This window comes from Rhinopithecus bieti, unplaced genomic scaffold (assembly GCF_001698545.2).
Source record: "Rhinopithecus bieti isolate Rb0 unplaced genomic scaffold, ASM169854v2 scaffold_9877, whole genome shotgun sequence".
Classification (NCBI taxonomy): Eukaryota; Metazoa; Chordata; class Mammalia; order Primates; family Cercopithecidae; genus Rhinopithecus; species Rhinopithecus bieti.
Genome location: NW_016806237.1, coordinates 1,392,997 through 1,410,772, shown reverse-complemented (window position 1 = coordinate 1,410,772; position 17,776 = coordinate 1,392,997). Strand labels below are relative to the sequence as shown.

The 17,776-nt window shown below is 49.3% G+C and overlaps 1 protein-coding gene across 1 annotated transcript in view; it reads left to right on the top strand.

Annotated features, from left to right (window-relative positions):
- Positions 1-17,776, top strand: part of TCERG1L (transcription elongation regulator 1 like) — a gene marked incomplete at its 5' end in the record, with an annotated part of 233,204 nt that overhangs the window by 154,775 nt on the left and 60,653 nt on the right. Inside the window, 2 exons of the mRNA XM_017875317.1 lie at positions 1,687-1,778; positions 5,383-5,471. Coding sequence (XP_017730806.1) covers positions 1,687-1,778; positions 5,383-5,471 — 181 coding nt within the window. The remainder of the gene's footprint in view (positions 1-1,686; positions 1,779-5,382; positions 5,472-17,776) is intronic.

The following is a 17,776-nucleotide window of genomic DNA, read 5'->3' as shown; positions in this document are numbered from 1 at the left end:
GAGGGGAGCCGGGGGTAGAATGCTGTGCTTCTGCCTCGTCCGGACTCAGCACCTCCGGGGATGGGGCCTCTGGGCCACATCTGGACTGCCTCAGTGTTGCTGCCCCACATCTGAAATAAATCTGCTAACTGACCCAACCCTAACTCATAAGGGGCTTCCTCCCAAGGGCTCTGGGGAGGGAAGCCTTGCAGACCACCTGGCTCTGCAGCTGCGAGGCAGACAGGTGCCAATGCCCACGGACGGCATGACTGCCGGCCCCATGCGGAGCTATGCAATTCTCCTTCCAGGAGCTGCAGAGGGGCCCCGGTTTGCAGGAGTCAAGGAAGAAAGGCTAGAAGGTGGGGTGTGCCAGTGGGACCCCCAGTCTTGCCTTTCACTTCCTTCAAGCACAGACGTGTGGCTTGAAGGGGCCACGGGACATCCTTTCTATGTGAGTGTGTGCATATACGCACCTGTATGTTGTGTGCACACACGCATAAAGTGATTTACATTAATTTCCGATCCTCCCTCCTGCCAGGAAGGAACATACCCAGGCCTCCCTGACTGCACTGTCCAGTCTTGAGCTCTGGATCAAGCTAAACAAATCTCTGCTTCCCCAGGGCCCTGCCCTGCACACCCATGAGACCTGGCCAGGGCTTTCCTTTGAGAACTTATCTATGGTTTTAGGTTGGTGTGTGGTTACAGGGTTGGGTCCTTCTTTTTATTCTTGGTATTAAACAGTGCTCAACCTTGCTTTCCTGTTTCACCCTGAATCTACTTGCAAGATTTTGAGACTTAGATAGACACTTTTGGATAAGACAAAAATGGAACAATTGTTGGGAATTTGCAGAAACCCTTCCTTCCCTGAAACAAGTACTTTTCAAAGTGCTGTGGATCTGGCCCCCTGGAAAAGCCAGGGCCCACCATGGTGGCCAGTAAGCCATGGTCACTGGTGGTGTGGTCTGCACAGAGCCCCTCCTGTCCCCTTGGCAGGGCCAGGACCAAGGGCAGCCCATCATGGCCACCAGCTGGCAGAGCCTCAGCAAGGCTGGTTCTTCTGTCCTACACTGGCCCTTTGTCCTTCTTGGGAAGGGCCTGTGTCCTATTCATCCGTGACCCACACGGCCCAGTTCACAGGGGGCAGGTTGACATCACTGGAGGAGGCTGCTGACTTCCCCGAGCACTGGGGGCCCCAGAATGTGAGAGAGCAGCCCCGAGACACTCACACGCCTGGGCACAGCACTCCCATCCTGGGCCCACTGGACTGGGAGTGGTGAGAGTTGTCATGGCCTCACCCTGGTGATTGTCACCAGGTGGACAACAGCCAAGTCTCAGGCCACCCCCTTTTGGACTTGTTTCCTGCTTGTCCTTCTCCAAGAGGCTGAGTCCAGGATGGAGTGAACACTGCCTGCACACACAGGCACAGGAGAGGGATGCCAGGAGGTTGGGCCAGGGAGTCCAGGGGTGCATGTGTGTGCCCAGGCCTCTGGCCCCTGCAAGCCCATCATCCGGTGCATCCTCACTTTGGGATGAGAACTTTGTTACTAGACTTCAACCCAAGGACAGGGCAATGTCACTTTCCTGTGGAATGCACAGGGTCTACCGATCAATTTGAATCTTCAGGGTCACATTTTGTCTTTGATTGCTTAGGTTTTCCAAACTACCATGACAAATGAAATGTTAATGACAGCTGCTTTGGCCCAACAGATACAAGGACAGAGCGGGGCCGAGTGGCCCGTCCACCTGCCCTGATGCTGCGGGCCCAGAAGAAGAGCCGGGTTGGGGACAAAGAAGACAAGGTCAGTTTCCGGGCTCGTGTGTGTGTTAAAGACACAAAACCCTGGGTGTAGAGATCCAGGGCCAGGACACCCTCACGCTTGTTTGCTGTATGGTGTTTGTGAAATGACTGACATCTGCTGTGTGAAACAGGAGGACCTGGCACTGAAGGGGCCAGGTGAGGCCTGGAGAGCAGGGATGCAGCCCTTGCTGGTCCTGCCAGATCTGGGTCTGGAGCTCCCTGGGGGACCCTGTTGGGAAAGGCTTTGGCTTCCATTTGAACTTTGTCCATTTTCAGAAGGAAGAGAAGACACACAAGTTAGTCAAACTCAGACAGCACGTAGGCAAGAGGAAAGAAAAGCCAACGCTCTCATTCTAATTTCAGGTCTTTCTCTTAACTGGTTTGCCAAATGGCATTTTAAAGACTGACCAGGACGGTGCATTTGAAGCGTTTCGTGTTTTTAGTAGTACAGTCCTTCCTCTCAATAACCCAACGGAGTCACTTTTATTACTGCATTTCAAAATCACAAATCACACTTAATTTGCTCTCATCTGTCAAACACACGGAAGACGCTGGTAGGACTCAGTTACTTGCCAACGTTCTGTCCTGCTTCACCTTTCCAAGGTATTTCTCTGCCTGAAGTCACACTGTGAGCTTTCTGTTCTCCCTGGTTTTGCTTCCGTGTCTCCTCTGAGTTCTTCCAGGATGCAGTCGCCCTGTTGCTCACGCCTCCTCCTCAATCATCGGTGCGGGTGTTCAGTGGTGAAAATTGATCACAAATGTTAGTGCAAATTAAACTTTTGCCCTCTGAGGTATGATTTTTCCGATTTTTCCAGATTAACATCCAGGCCAGAATTACACATTAATTATACAGATAGCCTTTCTAGTGCCTTAAATAACTCCTTTCTCCATCACGCGGTTCTTCGAGTCTAATTCGCTTTTATGACTTCAGCGTGGAACAGGAGTTTTATACCATGATTAGCCGTTTTTATCACCAACAGGAAATCATAACCAGCATGCATCTCGTGGAGAAGACCTCGGTAATTAGCAGTAGAGAACCCCAGCCTTACCAAATTTAAACGTTAGTCCCCATCACAAATTGCATCCTGCTCTATTTGCTTGAATAATTAGCTGAGGTAATCTACCACTCAGAGACTTCTTGTTGAGTTTGTATTGTTCAATTAACTTCATAATGAAAGTCCCCCCTAGTTTTTCTAATTGGATTGGTAATATAAGCTCTAGTCTTAACATATATTTTTTGAGACAAGTATTTCTGAATGCTCTGTTATGCCAATTAGTTATCCTGACCTTATTTTCTCACAAGAAACAAAGGTATTTCGTGCTACTAGAAAATCTATAAAAATTTCATTCGTAAACTTACAAACTTAAGGATAATGTTATAATACACATTACAAATCATGTGTAAAATACCAAAATGCCAGGATGAACGTACATGAAACAGACCACTCCTTTCTTCCTGGTAGTCCCTTGCGTGATGTTCGAGAAGATGCCCTTCCCAGGTTCACCCTCACTCTGGAGATCGTGCAAGATGCTTCTGGCTGAGCACTTTAATCTCCGTGTTTCTTGTCCTTCCTTCTGGGCTGGCATCTCTCAACATGGGCCACTCACTCTGGATAACTCGGTCACCAAGACACAACTTCACTCTGTTTTCCATGGTTCTACCAAACTGTCACATTAGACAGACTTACTCGTTTGGGCTTTATCTCACCATTGTCTCTTATAGACACTCGAGATTCTTTTAATTTTTGTTCTAATCTTATGTTTCTGTGCCTCCGTAATTTAGCACTTTCCTTCCTAAGCACTCTGTCTGAAAGCAGCTGACATAGAGCAGATGGGCCCTGGCCCAGCGCAGCCCTCGGGGACCCACATGTGCTGGGCTTTGCCACAGCATCCCCAGCCTCCTGCGCATGGCTGATGTTGCACTGGAAGCTCCCCAGGAGGACTTTGGAGCATTGACTTCATTTAGTTTTGGTTGGTCGAATGGTTAATCATCTTCCCACCTCCACTGCCTCGTAAAGTACCAACATCAACAACGGTAGAAACAGAGATTCTAAACTTTTAGGATGATTTTCCATTTTTTTAATGAATCGAGTATTCTAATTGCACCTGACATTCTCAGCTCAAAACCAGATTGCTGCTTTGAATAAGGTGTTGGTATCTTTTAATCCCACCTAATTTTCCCAGAGAGAGAACACAATCTATCAGAGCATTCTAAGTTTGAGATTAAAACCATGGAAACAGCTGGAAGAGGAAAAAAGAAAAAAGTTTCTCACACCAGAATTTATTATACTTCATGTGAATTCATTTCTTTCTTACAGCCTTCGAAGATTGTGGTGATACCTCCTTATTTATTTTTTTTTTTTTATTTCTCTTTGTGATCTATGGTTCTACTGGCAAGAATTTGGTTCTTTCTGCCCAGTAAGATCTGCTGTCTGTCATACATCAATATGGCTAAAGGAATTCATCTGAATTGTGGACCTCTGTTTATGTTAGAGTTATGATGGACCATATTTTAAATCTCAAGCAACTTTTATTTTCTCTAAATTTTATTCCTAGTGAATACTGATCAAGTGTCCCAACCATAGCTTATTTTCTCTCTTTTAATTTTAGGGCATAAATCTTCATTTTATTCTAGGTGATAAATTTTCTTTCTTTCTTTTTTTTTTTTTTTTTTTGAGACAGAGTCTCACTCTGTCATCCGGGCTGGAGTGCAGTGGCACTATCTCGGCTCACTGCAGCCTCTGCCTCCCAGGTTGAAGCGATTCTCCTGCCTCAGTCTTCCGAGTACCTGGGACTACAGGTGTGCACACCATACCCAGCTAATTTTTGTATTTTTAGTAAAGACGGGGTTTCACCATGTTGGTCAGGATGATCTGGATCTCTTGACCTCATGATCCACCCGCCTCGGCCTTCCAAAGTGCTGGGATTACAGGTGTGAGCCACTGCTCCCGGCATTTCAATTTCAAACATTCTTATTTCTTAATGGAAATGTGGACCAACCGAGCATCAGAATCAGAATCATCCCCAGGATGCAAAACAGCCCCCATGAGCCCTGCCCCCAGCTGGATGGTCAGGAAAGGCGGGAGCCTGGGAAGGAACCGTACGCTGTGTGGCAGAGTCGTTATTGAGGAATATGGGTTTGTTGCTTCCTCCTGCCTTAACGGGACCAGGATGTGGCAGCCCCAGCTTTGAGGCTCTCTACCACTAAATGCTGTTGTTTTCATGGCACAGTGACTCGCACTGCCGGGTCGGCTCATTTCTGGGGATGAAGCCAGTGAGATTTTCTGTCCCAAAAACATCAGACCTCAGATGCCCTCTCTTGGCTGCCTGTGACCATCTCTGCTTCTGGAAAAGCAGGCAGCTTAGACAGCTTGGGACAATGAGGGGTGCCTTTGTCCGGGTGATTCTACCCAGTCTGCTCTGCATTGATTCCGTGTTCCCGGCAGAACCTCCCAGCCCAGGCACTGCTGTGCTGAGGTCATTATCTCGGGGCTACGATAAGCAGCCTGCCTGCAGGAGATTTGTTTATTTCTCCCTTCCTTCCTTGTAATTGAAGATGAGTGTTTAAAATTAAAAGTCACTCTCCTGTCTCTTTCTATTGAAAGGAACCTCCACCGATGCTGGGGGGAGGAGAGGACAGCACAGCCAGAGGCAACAGGCCAGTGGCCTCTACCCCGGTGCCTGGATCCCCCTGGTAAGACACCCCAAAGCCCAAGAGCCACTAGCAATGGCGTTGTCTGGTCCTGGCATTTGCCCGACGTCACCAAAGAGACACTGCATGTTTCTCAGGCATCTTGTGCCTTAAAAAAATGAACCTGCAGCTCCTGGCAGGTATAATTCTGCATTGTGGTCACATTCTGCAGAAAGAAAAACATAGCATTTAGGTGATGAGCTATCCTGCTCTGATCTATTTGTGCATATGTATTAAAATGATAATGCTGTTGCATGTCTATCAGCGAAAGGCAGTGGCTGAAGAAAGTGTAGCCTTACGCTTCAAAAGATCTGTTTTCCCTCCACTCCAAGAATAATCGTAACCGAATGGCTATTAATTAAAGACGTGCCTGTTCTCTCTGTCGCCCTGCGTGGCTGCCTGCTCCCGGACTATGCCACACTCCAGACACCCTCCACGAGGGAGCCACAGTCTTTGGTTTTTTAAAATGCCCTTTTATAATGGAGTCATTTGGAAGCAGAATAAAAGGTTATTACAGTAAAAATTAAGTTTAAAGCCTGAAGATAAGAGTGCAGTATACAGCTGGGAGGAACAGCTAATTTAAAGAACAGAAATAGCAACCACTTGTGTCAGCTCAATGTGCCAGCCAGGTACAGAAAGCAGCCGACTAAGAAGCGCAGGGCCCCCACCAGCCTTGCATAGTGAGTGAGCATGTCCCTGATGACCGGGCCCGCTGTGCTGTCCCCTGACCCTCTGATTTTTAGGGTGAGCTTGGCTCCAATCTGGACAAACTGGCACCCCTGCCTTGTATGCCATGGTCAGTGTCGGTGGCAGGCACCCAGCGCCTCCAGCCTTCCATTTGTAGCTAAAGCTCCTCTGCACCCTGGGAGTGCCTCGGGGTAAGGCCTCCTTGTACTAATATTATGCTGTTTTCCAACTACCCATTCTCCAACCCTTACAATTTAACTCAATTCTGATGCTAATTAGTGGGAGTTAGTGTCAAACCCCACAGGCTGGGGCTCAGTCCCTCAGGCTGCCCTGCTTTAGGCATTGGCTGCAAATGGGGTCCCCCAGCTGCCCATACATCTGCCCAGCTGACCACAGATTTGGGGTTCCCATGACTTCCTCTCCACTTCAGTGATTTGCTAGGACAACTCACAGAACTCAGGAAGCACTTTAGTTAGGATTACATTTGTCTTATCAAGGATACCATTCAGGAACAGCCAGTGGAAGCAGTGCTCAGGGTAAGGTATGGACCTGACTGAGCTTCTGGGCCTCCCTCGAGCCACCCTCCCAGTGCCGCAGTGTTCACCAGCCTGGAAGCGCTCGGAACCTCATTGTTTTAGAATTTTAGCAGAGATATAACTACATAGGCATGACTGATGAAATCATCGGCCAAGTGAGAGGACTCAGAGGGTTGGGCAGGGCTGAAAGTGGCAACCCTCCAGTCACGCGGCTGGTGTCTCTGGAGACCAGCACCCTCCCTGAAGCTACTCAGGGGTCCTGAAATCATTTCCTTTGTGCAGCCTCAGGCATGGTCAGGGACTTGTCCTTGCTCAGGAAATTCTAAGAGTTTGGGAGGCTCTGTGTCAGGAATCTGGAACAAAGACCATATACATCCCTGTGCTGCTTAGCGACAGGGTATATTCTGGAAACGCATCCTCGGGCAGTGGCATCTGACATCCTTTTGTGCACATCACAGGGTACGCTCACACGGGCCTGGTGGCACGGCCTCCCACACGCCCAGGCTGCATGGCGTAGTCCGTGGCTCCCAGGCTGCAGACCGCGTGGTGCTGACTGCACGGAGGCAGTTGTGACACAGTGATGGGGATATGTGTGTCTAAACACATCCAAACGTAGAGAGGATATGGTAAAATTCGGTATTATAATCGGACGGGACCACCATGATATGTGCGGTCGGTTTGTGGCTGAAAGAAATGTCACTATGCGGCACATGACTGCATGTCCATTTGACGATGCCACAAACTGTTTGGGAGCTTCTACAAGCAAACTCTCCGATGTCTCCAAGGCAGGCACACTGCCGCACATCGCACTGAGGGACTGGGAAACGTTCCCCAAGACCCTGTGGAATCCTCACACAGCTTCCGCCAGGCTCCCCTGGGGGGTTGCAGGGATCCAGAAGACTTGACCTTGAGCACTAGAACCTTCTCGCTGTGAAAGCTGCGGCTTTCCTCTCCAGCGATATTGTGTTACCATGAGCAAGGCTTCATGGGATCCAGAGAATGAAAACAGTTCCCTGGCTGCTGCACTCCCCTCCCAGTCATGGGTCTTTGCCAATGAATCGTGGATAGGTGAGGGAGTCTGTTGGTTGCTGTGTGATCACACCTGAAAGCACACTATCCCTGCGGCAGTAGAGGTTCGGCACAGGAGCAGAACATGGGAGGGCAGACCCCATGCAGGACGAGGACTTAGCAGGTCCTTGTGGGTTTCTGAGCGTGGAGCAGCTAAGCCCGGGGTACTTGCAGATGAGGGAATGAATGGGGGGTGCTGGAGATGGGAGGTAAGGGCGGCTGCGGTCAGAGGGAGTGGCGGGGTATAGGGCCACGGGCTTGAGGAGAGGTGGGTGAGGACTTGGGGCCCAGGATCACAAAGGAAGGACAGCCAAGGTCCCACGGGACCTACAGGCCTTCCTGGTCTGCACAGTGACTGGTGCCACTATGGCGGAGGTGCAGTGTGGGTTCCTGGCCGTGCCATCTTTAACTGGCAAGCATGAGGGCAAGAGGGAAATGTCCAGGGAGCCCCAGGGGCGCCTCCTGTGTTACAAGAAGAGCTAACGTCTGCGAGTGAACGGAGAAGCTTCATGCTGGGAGCACACTGCTTGAATCAGATCTAGGCTTTGCCTGCTGGGACCTGTGCAGTATCATAGAGGGATGGAGAGGTGGCTGATGCTTCACTGCATGTCTCGTTTCGTGTTTAGTCTAACCTCAGCCCCACCTGAATGGAGAGAGAGCCTAGACTTGTTTGAGCAGCTGTTGGAATAAGGATGTATTGGCGGAACGCCACCAGACCTCAGAGGGTGGGTTCACACGTATCCTTCAAAGTGGAGGCACCCTCGACATTGCAGAGTGAGGGGGTCATTCCAGATCTCAACTTCTCCTGTGACAGTGTACTCTGTCAAGGAGGGCTTTGTGTGCCTCGTGATGTGACATCCTCACTCATGTCAGCGTGATGCACACAGGCCTGGGAACAGCACTCTCTCCTCACACTGCAACCTGCATCTAGGAAAAGCTCTCTCCGCGGTGGGGTGGGGTTGGGGGGTGGGTCTATTCCTATTTCACTTGATTAGCTGAATTATCTGTTGCTGTCTCACTTATAGAGATTTGCTAGTAGTCAGCCTTTCCCCTGAGTCAGCCAGGGCCTCACGGAGACACACTGGGAGCTCCAGGGACAGGAGTGGGGCTCTGTCATCTGTCTCATTCTCCCTCACCCATTTGAAACAACCCATGCTTAGAAAGGGTGTCTTCACCCAGACAGAGAATGTCTCAGACACTGTGGCTGCCTTGAACTTTCTAAGAAGACCACAGGGGTCTCAGCTGGAGCTTGGCAGAGCCCCCAGGACTAAGGAGGCACTGGGGAGGGGCCCCAGTGACAGCTTCTGCCAGAAGCACAACAGCCCATCCCTGCCCAAATAGATGAGCTCCTTTGTCTTCATCTCAGCTATGGAATGCTTAGACTGAGAGGTCAAGCCCACAGTTCTCTGTAAGGCTCTGGCACATGGCTGGCAGGGCACAGTGTGGTTTGCCCTGAGCTGACAAAAAGGAGCCCTCTCCCCAGGACGCACTGCCCCTTTTCTTGCTGAGGCCCCCAACCGCGAGTGAGAACCTGCCTGCCCCACAGAAGGTCATCTTGGCCGAATGTAAAGCAGGAAAAGGTCTTGTGCTTGGGGTTTGGGGCTGCAGTGGAAGTAGGTGGGAAGGATCGTGGGCAGGGGTCAGGTCTTAGAAGGCCAGTTCAGGGTCACCTGGGGGACCACACCGGCACTGTCAGTTGAACTGGTAGGAGGGTTAGCAGGCACGGCAGCGGAGGAAGTTCTGATGGCTCCAGATGACTCTCCTCTCTCTCATGGCCAAGCCCAGAGCTTGCTGCCCGTGTCTCAGGGAATCTCCTTCTGTCTGTCCCATGACCGCGCATCCTCTTTGCAATGGTCCGCTTGGCAGTCAGAGACCAGGCCACCTTCAGCCAGGCAGGGGTGGTGGTCCAGGCTGCCAGCTCAGGCCAGATCCCAGAATTAGCTCCGCTGTCTACGTAAGTATAGATCTCAACCTTCTCCTAAGGAAACCTGGCTACTAAAAGGTTCCACATTGGTGGACCAGCCAAGCAGGCTGGGCTAAAGTGTTCTCAGAAAGAGTTCCTCTTGCATATTACAGAGCTGTCTGGGGGCAGCTGGAATTGGGATGATAAGGAGGTAAGGAGTTTTGGAATCCACTCAACACATCTGCAACAAAAATCAAATTAGTCTTACTCTTGGTTAACTTTTTCATGTAGTTATTCAATACATTTTGAATAAAACTGGGGCTGAGAAATGAAGTGTTTGAGAAGACAGCAGAGTGAATAAGACCCTCCATCTCCTGTGTGCAGTTATAGGGAAGAAACTCACTTTCAAAGGTGAAACTCCTCCAGCATTTTTCTCATTTGCGTCTGCTCTTGGGAAAGCGTCTTAGAAAGCAATGAGGTGGTAGAAACTGATTTAAAAGTGGTAAGAGCAGAAGGGTGATGTTTCTCCAGTTCCCTGCAGGAGCTGGTGCTCCCTGCTAGAGCTCAATCCGTACAGAATGCCAGCAGCAGACGGGCGGCATCCTTAGCTATTCTTAACCATGTGGGAGTCTCTCTGCTGTTCTCGCTGCCGAGAGGTGGCCAGATGCAGGGCCTCCTTGAAAGCATTAATGTAATGCTAACCACTTGAGAAATGGAAAATTAGCACCCTGACGGGAATAAAAATGAAGGGCCATCTACCCACTCTTGTCTAATGGTCTGGGCCAGTTTAACCATTAAAACTGGTGTCCAAGTTCATAGTAACTTCTGTAGCCAACTCTGCTATGTGAAAACCTATTCCGCATTCTCCTGCTGGGTAGTTTTAAGGATACCATGTCCCCGGCATGGTACTTTAAGGAGGATGAAGGAAACGAAGATAGTGCGTTTACTTTCATGCAAGGTGAAATCCCATCCTCCTCTAGAGAAGGTGTCATGGTAATACTTGCAGTGGAACGTGAACTACTTTTTTTTTCAAATCTTCTTCTTTAAACGTTCAGGCATGTTAACAGTAGCATAGCATTATTTTAGTCTCCTTAGGAATTTCTGTATCTTCTTTTTTTGCAATTTGGCTTTAGACACAAATAGTAATTTTGAGGGAATTAAACCACTCCCACTTACTGGCAATAGAAAGGTTTTTGGAGAGTTGATGACATGGGAAAATTTCAACAGTAATTGCTCGACAAAGTGTAAAATCCATAGCTTTTGGGTTAAATGACAATAAATGTCAAAAACTATGATTAATCAGCATCTTAAAATTATTTAAAAGACTATAGATTTACAAGTAGTTAGCTATTTTTTGTGAAATTAAAAACTATATATTAAATATTGGTTTTAACATTATATTATTGCCTAAAAAATTCAGATTGCTACACTGCAGGTCTTATGTCATGGTCTGTTAATAGCACAGATCAAAGTTCTTTCTAAGATGGCTTGGAAAGATATGAAAGTGCACTTTAGGAAGCTGACAGTGTCAGAAGGTGCCACTTTCTAGCAAAGCTGATTCACGTTTTATCCTGAGAGGCAAAAGTCATTGAAAGGTAAGAAGTACGGGGCACATTATCAAAGTGAGTATGGTGCATTCCTCTGATGTTAGTAAATGTGTCTAGTCCAAAAGCCAGCGGCTGATTCTGCATTTCTGCCTTGGAGAGGTAAGAGCTGCAGGCAGACACCATCCTGGAAATGTGATTTGTGAGCTGTTGTAGGTGTGAGCATCTTTCAAAGGGCTGTTTTGTATTTTCAAATCCCAGGGATACGCTTTGGTTCTCCTGATTTTATGTTAATGACTTGTCCTTAATTCTGACTTCATTTTATATTTCAGTACCTGTGGGTAACATCTTTTTGTATTAGTTCATAATTATTTATTGGGCATGACATTTAAAAATTGTTTCTCTGGATTTTCTAAATACAGGTATTGAGCATGTTTGACTTTTGAAAAACTAGTGTCAAAATCATGTTCTGAGATGAAGTTGGTAGAACTTTTCTAAAAAGAAAGGAAAAGTTTCCCAAGACATCATACATTTGGATGATGTTCAAGAAGAAAAAGGTGATTAGAAATTATGGTGATTAAGAGAGATGCGGGGCTTGGTCACATCAGACTGTGTCAGTTTCTCCCGTGCACCGTCCCCTGACTTGCGGTTGCACTCGCTAGGCCGAGGGACATCGCATCGGTCTTCCTTGACTAAGTAGTACTTAAGAGCAACTAAATGTCACTTCCGCCCTTTTGCATAATTGAGTCTTTTATTATGTCAGAGAAGGGACAGGAGGTGTCACTTGTCAAGGAGGGGACTCTAATGTTGAAGTAAATGTCAGTGTGGTTTAGTGAGGGAGGAGGAGTTGGCGGGGAAGCTGCCATTTAGCTCACGTTTGAGAGGTCTGGAGGGAGCAGCTCGTGGAGTGGGGGATGGGCCATGGGCAGTGCCACCTCCAGTTCCCTCTGGGCTGTTTTTCACTGGTCCTCAGGCTACCTTGCTTTCATCCCCAGGCAGCCACCGACTCCCAGACGTGCTGTCAGCCCCCTGCCTCTGTGGGACAGGTAGCAGTTCTATCCATCTTCGACTGGTGACTGGTGGGGAGATCAGAAATCCGATGAGTCCCTGGGTTTAAAGAAAGCTGGGACTCTGCTGGGTGCAAGAGCAGGGTGACACCCCCTTTCCAACTCCATAAAGATAGGCTCTCTTGGCAGCCCCCAGCCCGGGTAGAACCCAGCTGTCGGCGGAAACCTGTGTCCTCAGAGGCAGTCTGGGCCAGAGGCTGCCCTCCTGGCAAGACTCCGGGGGCTTGTATCTGCGCTGCAAGGCTGGTCAGAGCTGGCAGGGCCCCGAGTGGCCTCGGCTCAACATGACTATGGAATGGTCTTTCCCTGCAGCTCATTATTTAACAATGACAAAATCTGTTTATGTGAAATAACTAAAGATGGATTGGTAAAATCTTTTAAGCGTTATGCCAAGAAGTTAACAGTGATGCCTTTAGGAGCACAGACACCTAAGCCCAGGGCAAGGGGAATTTTGTTTTCAGCCAAGAAGCCTCCGTTGTTGGTGCAGTGCAGGGACACCCTCACCCAGCTTGTCTCACTTCCAGTGTCTCCCTGGCGCTATTTCCTGGTGTCTTTTTACCTCAAAGGAGGAAGTAGGGAAGCCTGTGCTCTTGGGAGGCTGAGGTCATGTCCCCAGGCTCCTGGACTCACCAGCGCCTGGAGCACCTTCTGTCTAGAACGTCACTAGCCGGATCGACTTTTGAGAAACGACAGCAAGACGATCCACGGCCTGAAGCGGAAGCGGAAGAGGCCACACAGTCACTTGGCAGGTGCCCGGCCCAGGCTGCCCCTGCAGCCCAGAACAGCATGTCTGTGCATGCTCGTGTCCTTGTCTTGCATATCTGTACCTTCTTCTCGAATTAAGGGTTGGTGGTAGTGGGCACCACAACCAGACACGGCTGGGCTGGAGAACCTACTCAGGAGGGAAGAAAGGCGGCAGGGAGGTCTCCACACGCTCCTCCTGAAGTCCTCAGAAGCCCGGGTTCCCCACGCAGCTGCCAGGTGGGTGGGCCTGGGCCACTCAGTCCTGCCCAGGTCAGGCCCTTCCCAGATACAAAACCCCAGAACACATGGGGAGGGACTAGGAGAGGGAGAGAAGACAGCAAAGGGCACTGGGCACAGCCCTTTCATTCTGAGAGCTCAGCCCCAGGGGCCCGGCCGTAGGCCGTGTGTGGCTCTGTCCATCCCCCAGGATGCTCCTGGAACAGGGCACTCAGGGATGAAAGATGGATGGAGACAGGGATCCAGGGAGAGCCTTTGTGCAGTGCGGGACTGGGAGGGATGCATTCCCTCCCCACCAGCCAGCTGATTTTGAAGCTTGGGGTCCTGCTATTTGCAGGATGAGTGTGGGAATCCTTTCATATAACAAAGCAACAGACTCAGTGTTTGTTCAGTGAAACCCAGGTCTTCAGATACTGCGGCTGCTTGGTGTGGATCTACTGAACCAGACTTAAATAACTCGGATGCACTCACTATATCCTCTGGGATATGAGGACAGTTAGAGAGAAGAGGGAATATGGCAGGCATCCGGAAATTATAAAGTGTGATTAAAGGAGGGGAACACATGCATATTACTTAGAATGGGCATAAAATGGTACATAAAATCAATTCCGCGTGTTACAGCTGGCTCTGTCTAGTGGAAGTCAACCATAACGAGTGGATAGGTGGATTTCTCCGGGGGAACTGCGTTTATTTACCAGCTACCCGCTCTGGTTCAGCTCCATGCATTTTCCCAGGGCTCAGGAGCTGGGCTCTTTGTGGCCTGGATATAAATGGGCGGCGTGTTAGTTGCCATCGTTCGGCCTCCTCCTGGGTGGAATCTCTTACCAAGTCCTAATTAGCTCCACTCCTCGCTGGGAAGTGGGAGCTGTTTCCTCACACTTTGGGGCATTCCAGGGTGCTGTGCTGGCTGCTCCCAGCATGGGGATGCACCTTGGGCGTCTCTGCGTCTGAGAACCAGGGACCTAGAGTCAGTGCATCCCTAGGCACTGCACTTACAACAAACACTGGCCTAGGATCTGGGGAAAATTTGGCTGAATAAATGTAAGTCCCCAAATGTAAAGCTCTTTCTTAAGTTAACAGCAAAGCTGGAGGCCAGCTGGGAAAATCCCTCGGAAAGTCGATGAGAAAGTGATGAGGCCCAGTGGATAGGGCCACCTGGAGCATTCCACCAGGACTCTGGAACACTGGTTTCTAGGGTCTCAGTGCATTTGATTCTCTAGGGAATGAGCACACCGGGCTTAGGGTGAGCGGCCCAGCAGAGGAGCAAGGGAATCCAGCTTCCTCACACTGCCCTGGCCTTTGGTGAATGTGCTTTGGTTTTCTGTGGAAAGTAGGACATCCGGGGAAATTCAGGTGGGTCCTGCTGCCCTGACTGGAGATGAGTCTAAGCTAGGCAGCCCTGCCCTTTCCTCCCTCTGCTAGAAGAGGATGTATACGCCTAGCATCCTCATACACCACTCAGCCTAGTGTCTGGGAGGCTTCAGTGGGACTCTCAACTCTGCTGCACCTCTTCCCAGGCCCACTAACACTGACACCTGCCCAGGACCCCTTAATGAATTCACCCGCCCAGACCCACTGATATGGTTTGGCTCTGTGTCCCCTCCCAAATCTCACCTCGAATTGTAATCCTGGTAATCCCCATGTACCAAGGACAGGAGCAGGTGGAGGGAATTGAATCACGGGGGCAGTTTCCCCCGTGCTGTTCTCTTGATAGCGAGTGAGTTCTCATGAGATCTGATGGTTTTATAAGCATCTGACATTTCCTTTGCTGGCATTCATTCTCTCTCCTGCCACCCTGTGAAGAGGTGCCTTCTGCCATGATTGTAAGTTTCCTGAGGCCTCCCCGGCCATGTGGAACTGTGAGTCAATTAAATCTCTTTTCATTATAAATTACCCAGTCTCAGATATTTCCTTATAGCATTGTGAGAATGGACTAATACAGGAAATTCGTACCAGGAATGGGGTGCTGCTATAAGGATACCTGAAAATGTGGAAGCAACTTTGGAAATGGGTAACAGAAGAGGTTGGAACAGTTTGGAGGGCCCAGAAGAAGATAGCAAAATGTGGAAAAGTTTGAAACTTCCTAACTACTTGGAGGACTCAGAAGACTGGAAGATGTGGGAAAGCTCGGAACTTCCTAGAGACTTATTGAAGGGCTTTGACCAAAACATCGATAGTGATATAGACAATGAAGTCCAGGCGGAGGTGGTCTCAGATGGAGATGAGGAACTTGTTGGGAACTGGAGTAGAGGTCACTCTTTCTATGCTTTAGCAGAGACTGGCAGCTTTTTGCCGCTGCCCTAGAGATCTGTGAAACTTTGAACTTGAGAGAGATGATTTAGGGTATCTGGTGGAAGAAATTTCTAAGTGGCAAAGCATTCAAGAGGAGGAAGAGCATAACAGTTTGGAAAATTTGCAGCCTGACCATGCGATAGAAAAGAAAAATCCATTTTCTGGGGAGAAATTCAAGCCAGGTGCAGAAATTTGCATAAATAACATGGAACCAAATGTTAATCACCAAGACAATGGGAAGACCGTCTCCAGGGTATGTCAGAGACCTTCATGGCAACTCCTGCCATTACAGGCCTGGAGGGCGCTAGGAGGGTCTACCTGCTCTGTGCAGGCTTGGAACAAGGTGCCATGCTTCCTAGCTGCTTCAGCATCAGCCATGGCTAAAAGGGGCAAAGGTACATCTGAGGCCATTGCTTCTGAAGGTGCAAGCCCCAAGCCTTGGTGGCTTTCACGTGTTGAGCCTGTGGGTACACAGAAGTTGAGAATTGAGGTTTGAGAACCTCCACCTAGATTTCAGAAGAAGTATAGAAATGCCTGGATGTCCAGGCAGAAATTTGCTACAGGTGCAGAGCCCTCATGGAGAACCTCCGTTAGGGCAGTGAAGAAGGGAAATGTGGGGTCATAGCCCCCACACAGAGTCCCTACTGGGACACTGCCTAGTGGAGCTGTGAGAAGAGGACCACTGTCCTCCAGAACCAAGAATGGTAGATTCACCTACAGCTTGCACCATGCACCTGGAAAAGCCACAATCACTCAACACCAAACCGTGAAAACAACCAGGAAGGGGGCTGTACCCTGCCAAGCCATAGGGGAAGACCTACCCAAGGCTGTGGGAGCACGTCTCTTGCATCAGCATGACTTGGATGTGAGATATGGAGTCAAATTATATCATTTTGGAACTTTAAGGCTTAATGACTGCCCTATTGGATTTTGGACTTGTGTGGGGCCTATAGCCTCTTTGTTTTAGCCAATGTCTCCCATTTAGTATGGGAGAATTTATCCAATGCCTATACCCCCATTTGTATCTTGGAAGTAACTAACTTGCTTTTGATTTTACAGTCTCATAGGTGGAAGGGACATGCTTTGTCTCAGATGAGACTTTGGAGTTGGACTTTTGGGTTAATGCTGGAATTAATTAAGACTTTGGGGGACTGTTGGAAAGGCATGATTGGTTTTGAAATGTGAAAAGGACATGAGATTTGGGAGAGACCAGTGGTAGAATGATATGGTTTGGCTCTGTGTCCCCACCCAAATCTCACCTCATCATAATCCCCATAATCCCCACATGTCAAGTGTGGGACCAGGTGGAGGTAATTGAATCATGGAAGTGGTTTCCCCCATGATGTTCTTGTGATAGTGAGTGAGTTCTCATGAGATCTGATGGTTTTATGTGTCTGGAACTTCCCCTGCTGGCACTCATTCTCTCTCCTGCTGCCCTGTGAAGAGGTGCCTTCTGCCATGATTGTAAGTTTCCTGAGGCCTCCCCAGCCATGAGGAACTGTGAATCAATTAAACCTCTTTTCTTTATAAATTACCCAGTCTCAGGTATATCCTTATAGCAATGTTAGAATGGACTCATACAGCCACTGACCTGCCCTCAGCCTAGTGCAGGGTAACAGGAGATCCATATGTGCTATCAGGGCCCAAAGTTGAACTCCTGTTTCTCTTAAACTCTGCAGTGGGCAGAAGAGAGCTCTTGCTGGTCCCTGCCATGCAATGGGTCATCCTCTCACCTCTTTCAGCTTCTTCTTCCCCCTGTCCTCTGGCCCTCATCTGACTCAGGGCTCACCCCGGGTGTTCAGGAAAGCTGGTGAGTTCCCAGGTTAGGAAAGCTCCCCAAGCCAGTGGGAGGGTTGGGATTGGATGAGACCACTCAGCCAGTCTGAGCCTGTGTCCTAACACCTCTGGCTTCCAAATAATTTTCCCATGGCCCTGTTGCTTGTGGAATGCAGTATGAATGCCTGATACTGCACCTAGCAGCTCTTAGTGAACTGGAGATGCCTCAGTGAGCATCTGGCCCTTGGCTGAGCATCCCCACACTTCAATGACTCTAGAGGAGCACACAGAATCCCCCAGCTCTGGGTGAGGCTGTTGGCGCCTGGGGTGCTATGCCCAGATCACTAGTGTGCATAGAACCGTGGGGGCAGGATGGCCTCCTGCCAGAAACATGGTGGTCAACAGGTCCATCTGCTGTACCCAGGTCACAGTAAGTTGTTCTGTGTTCTCCAGG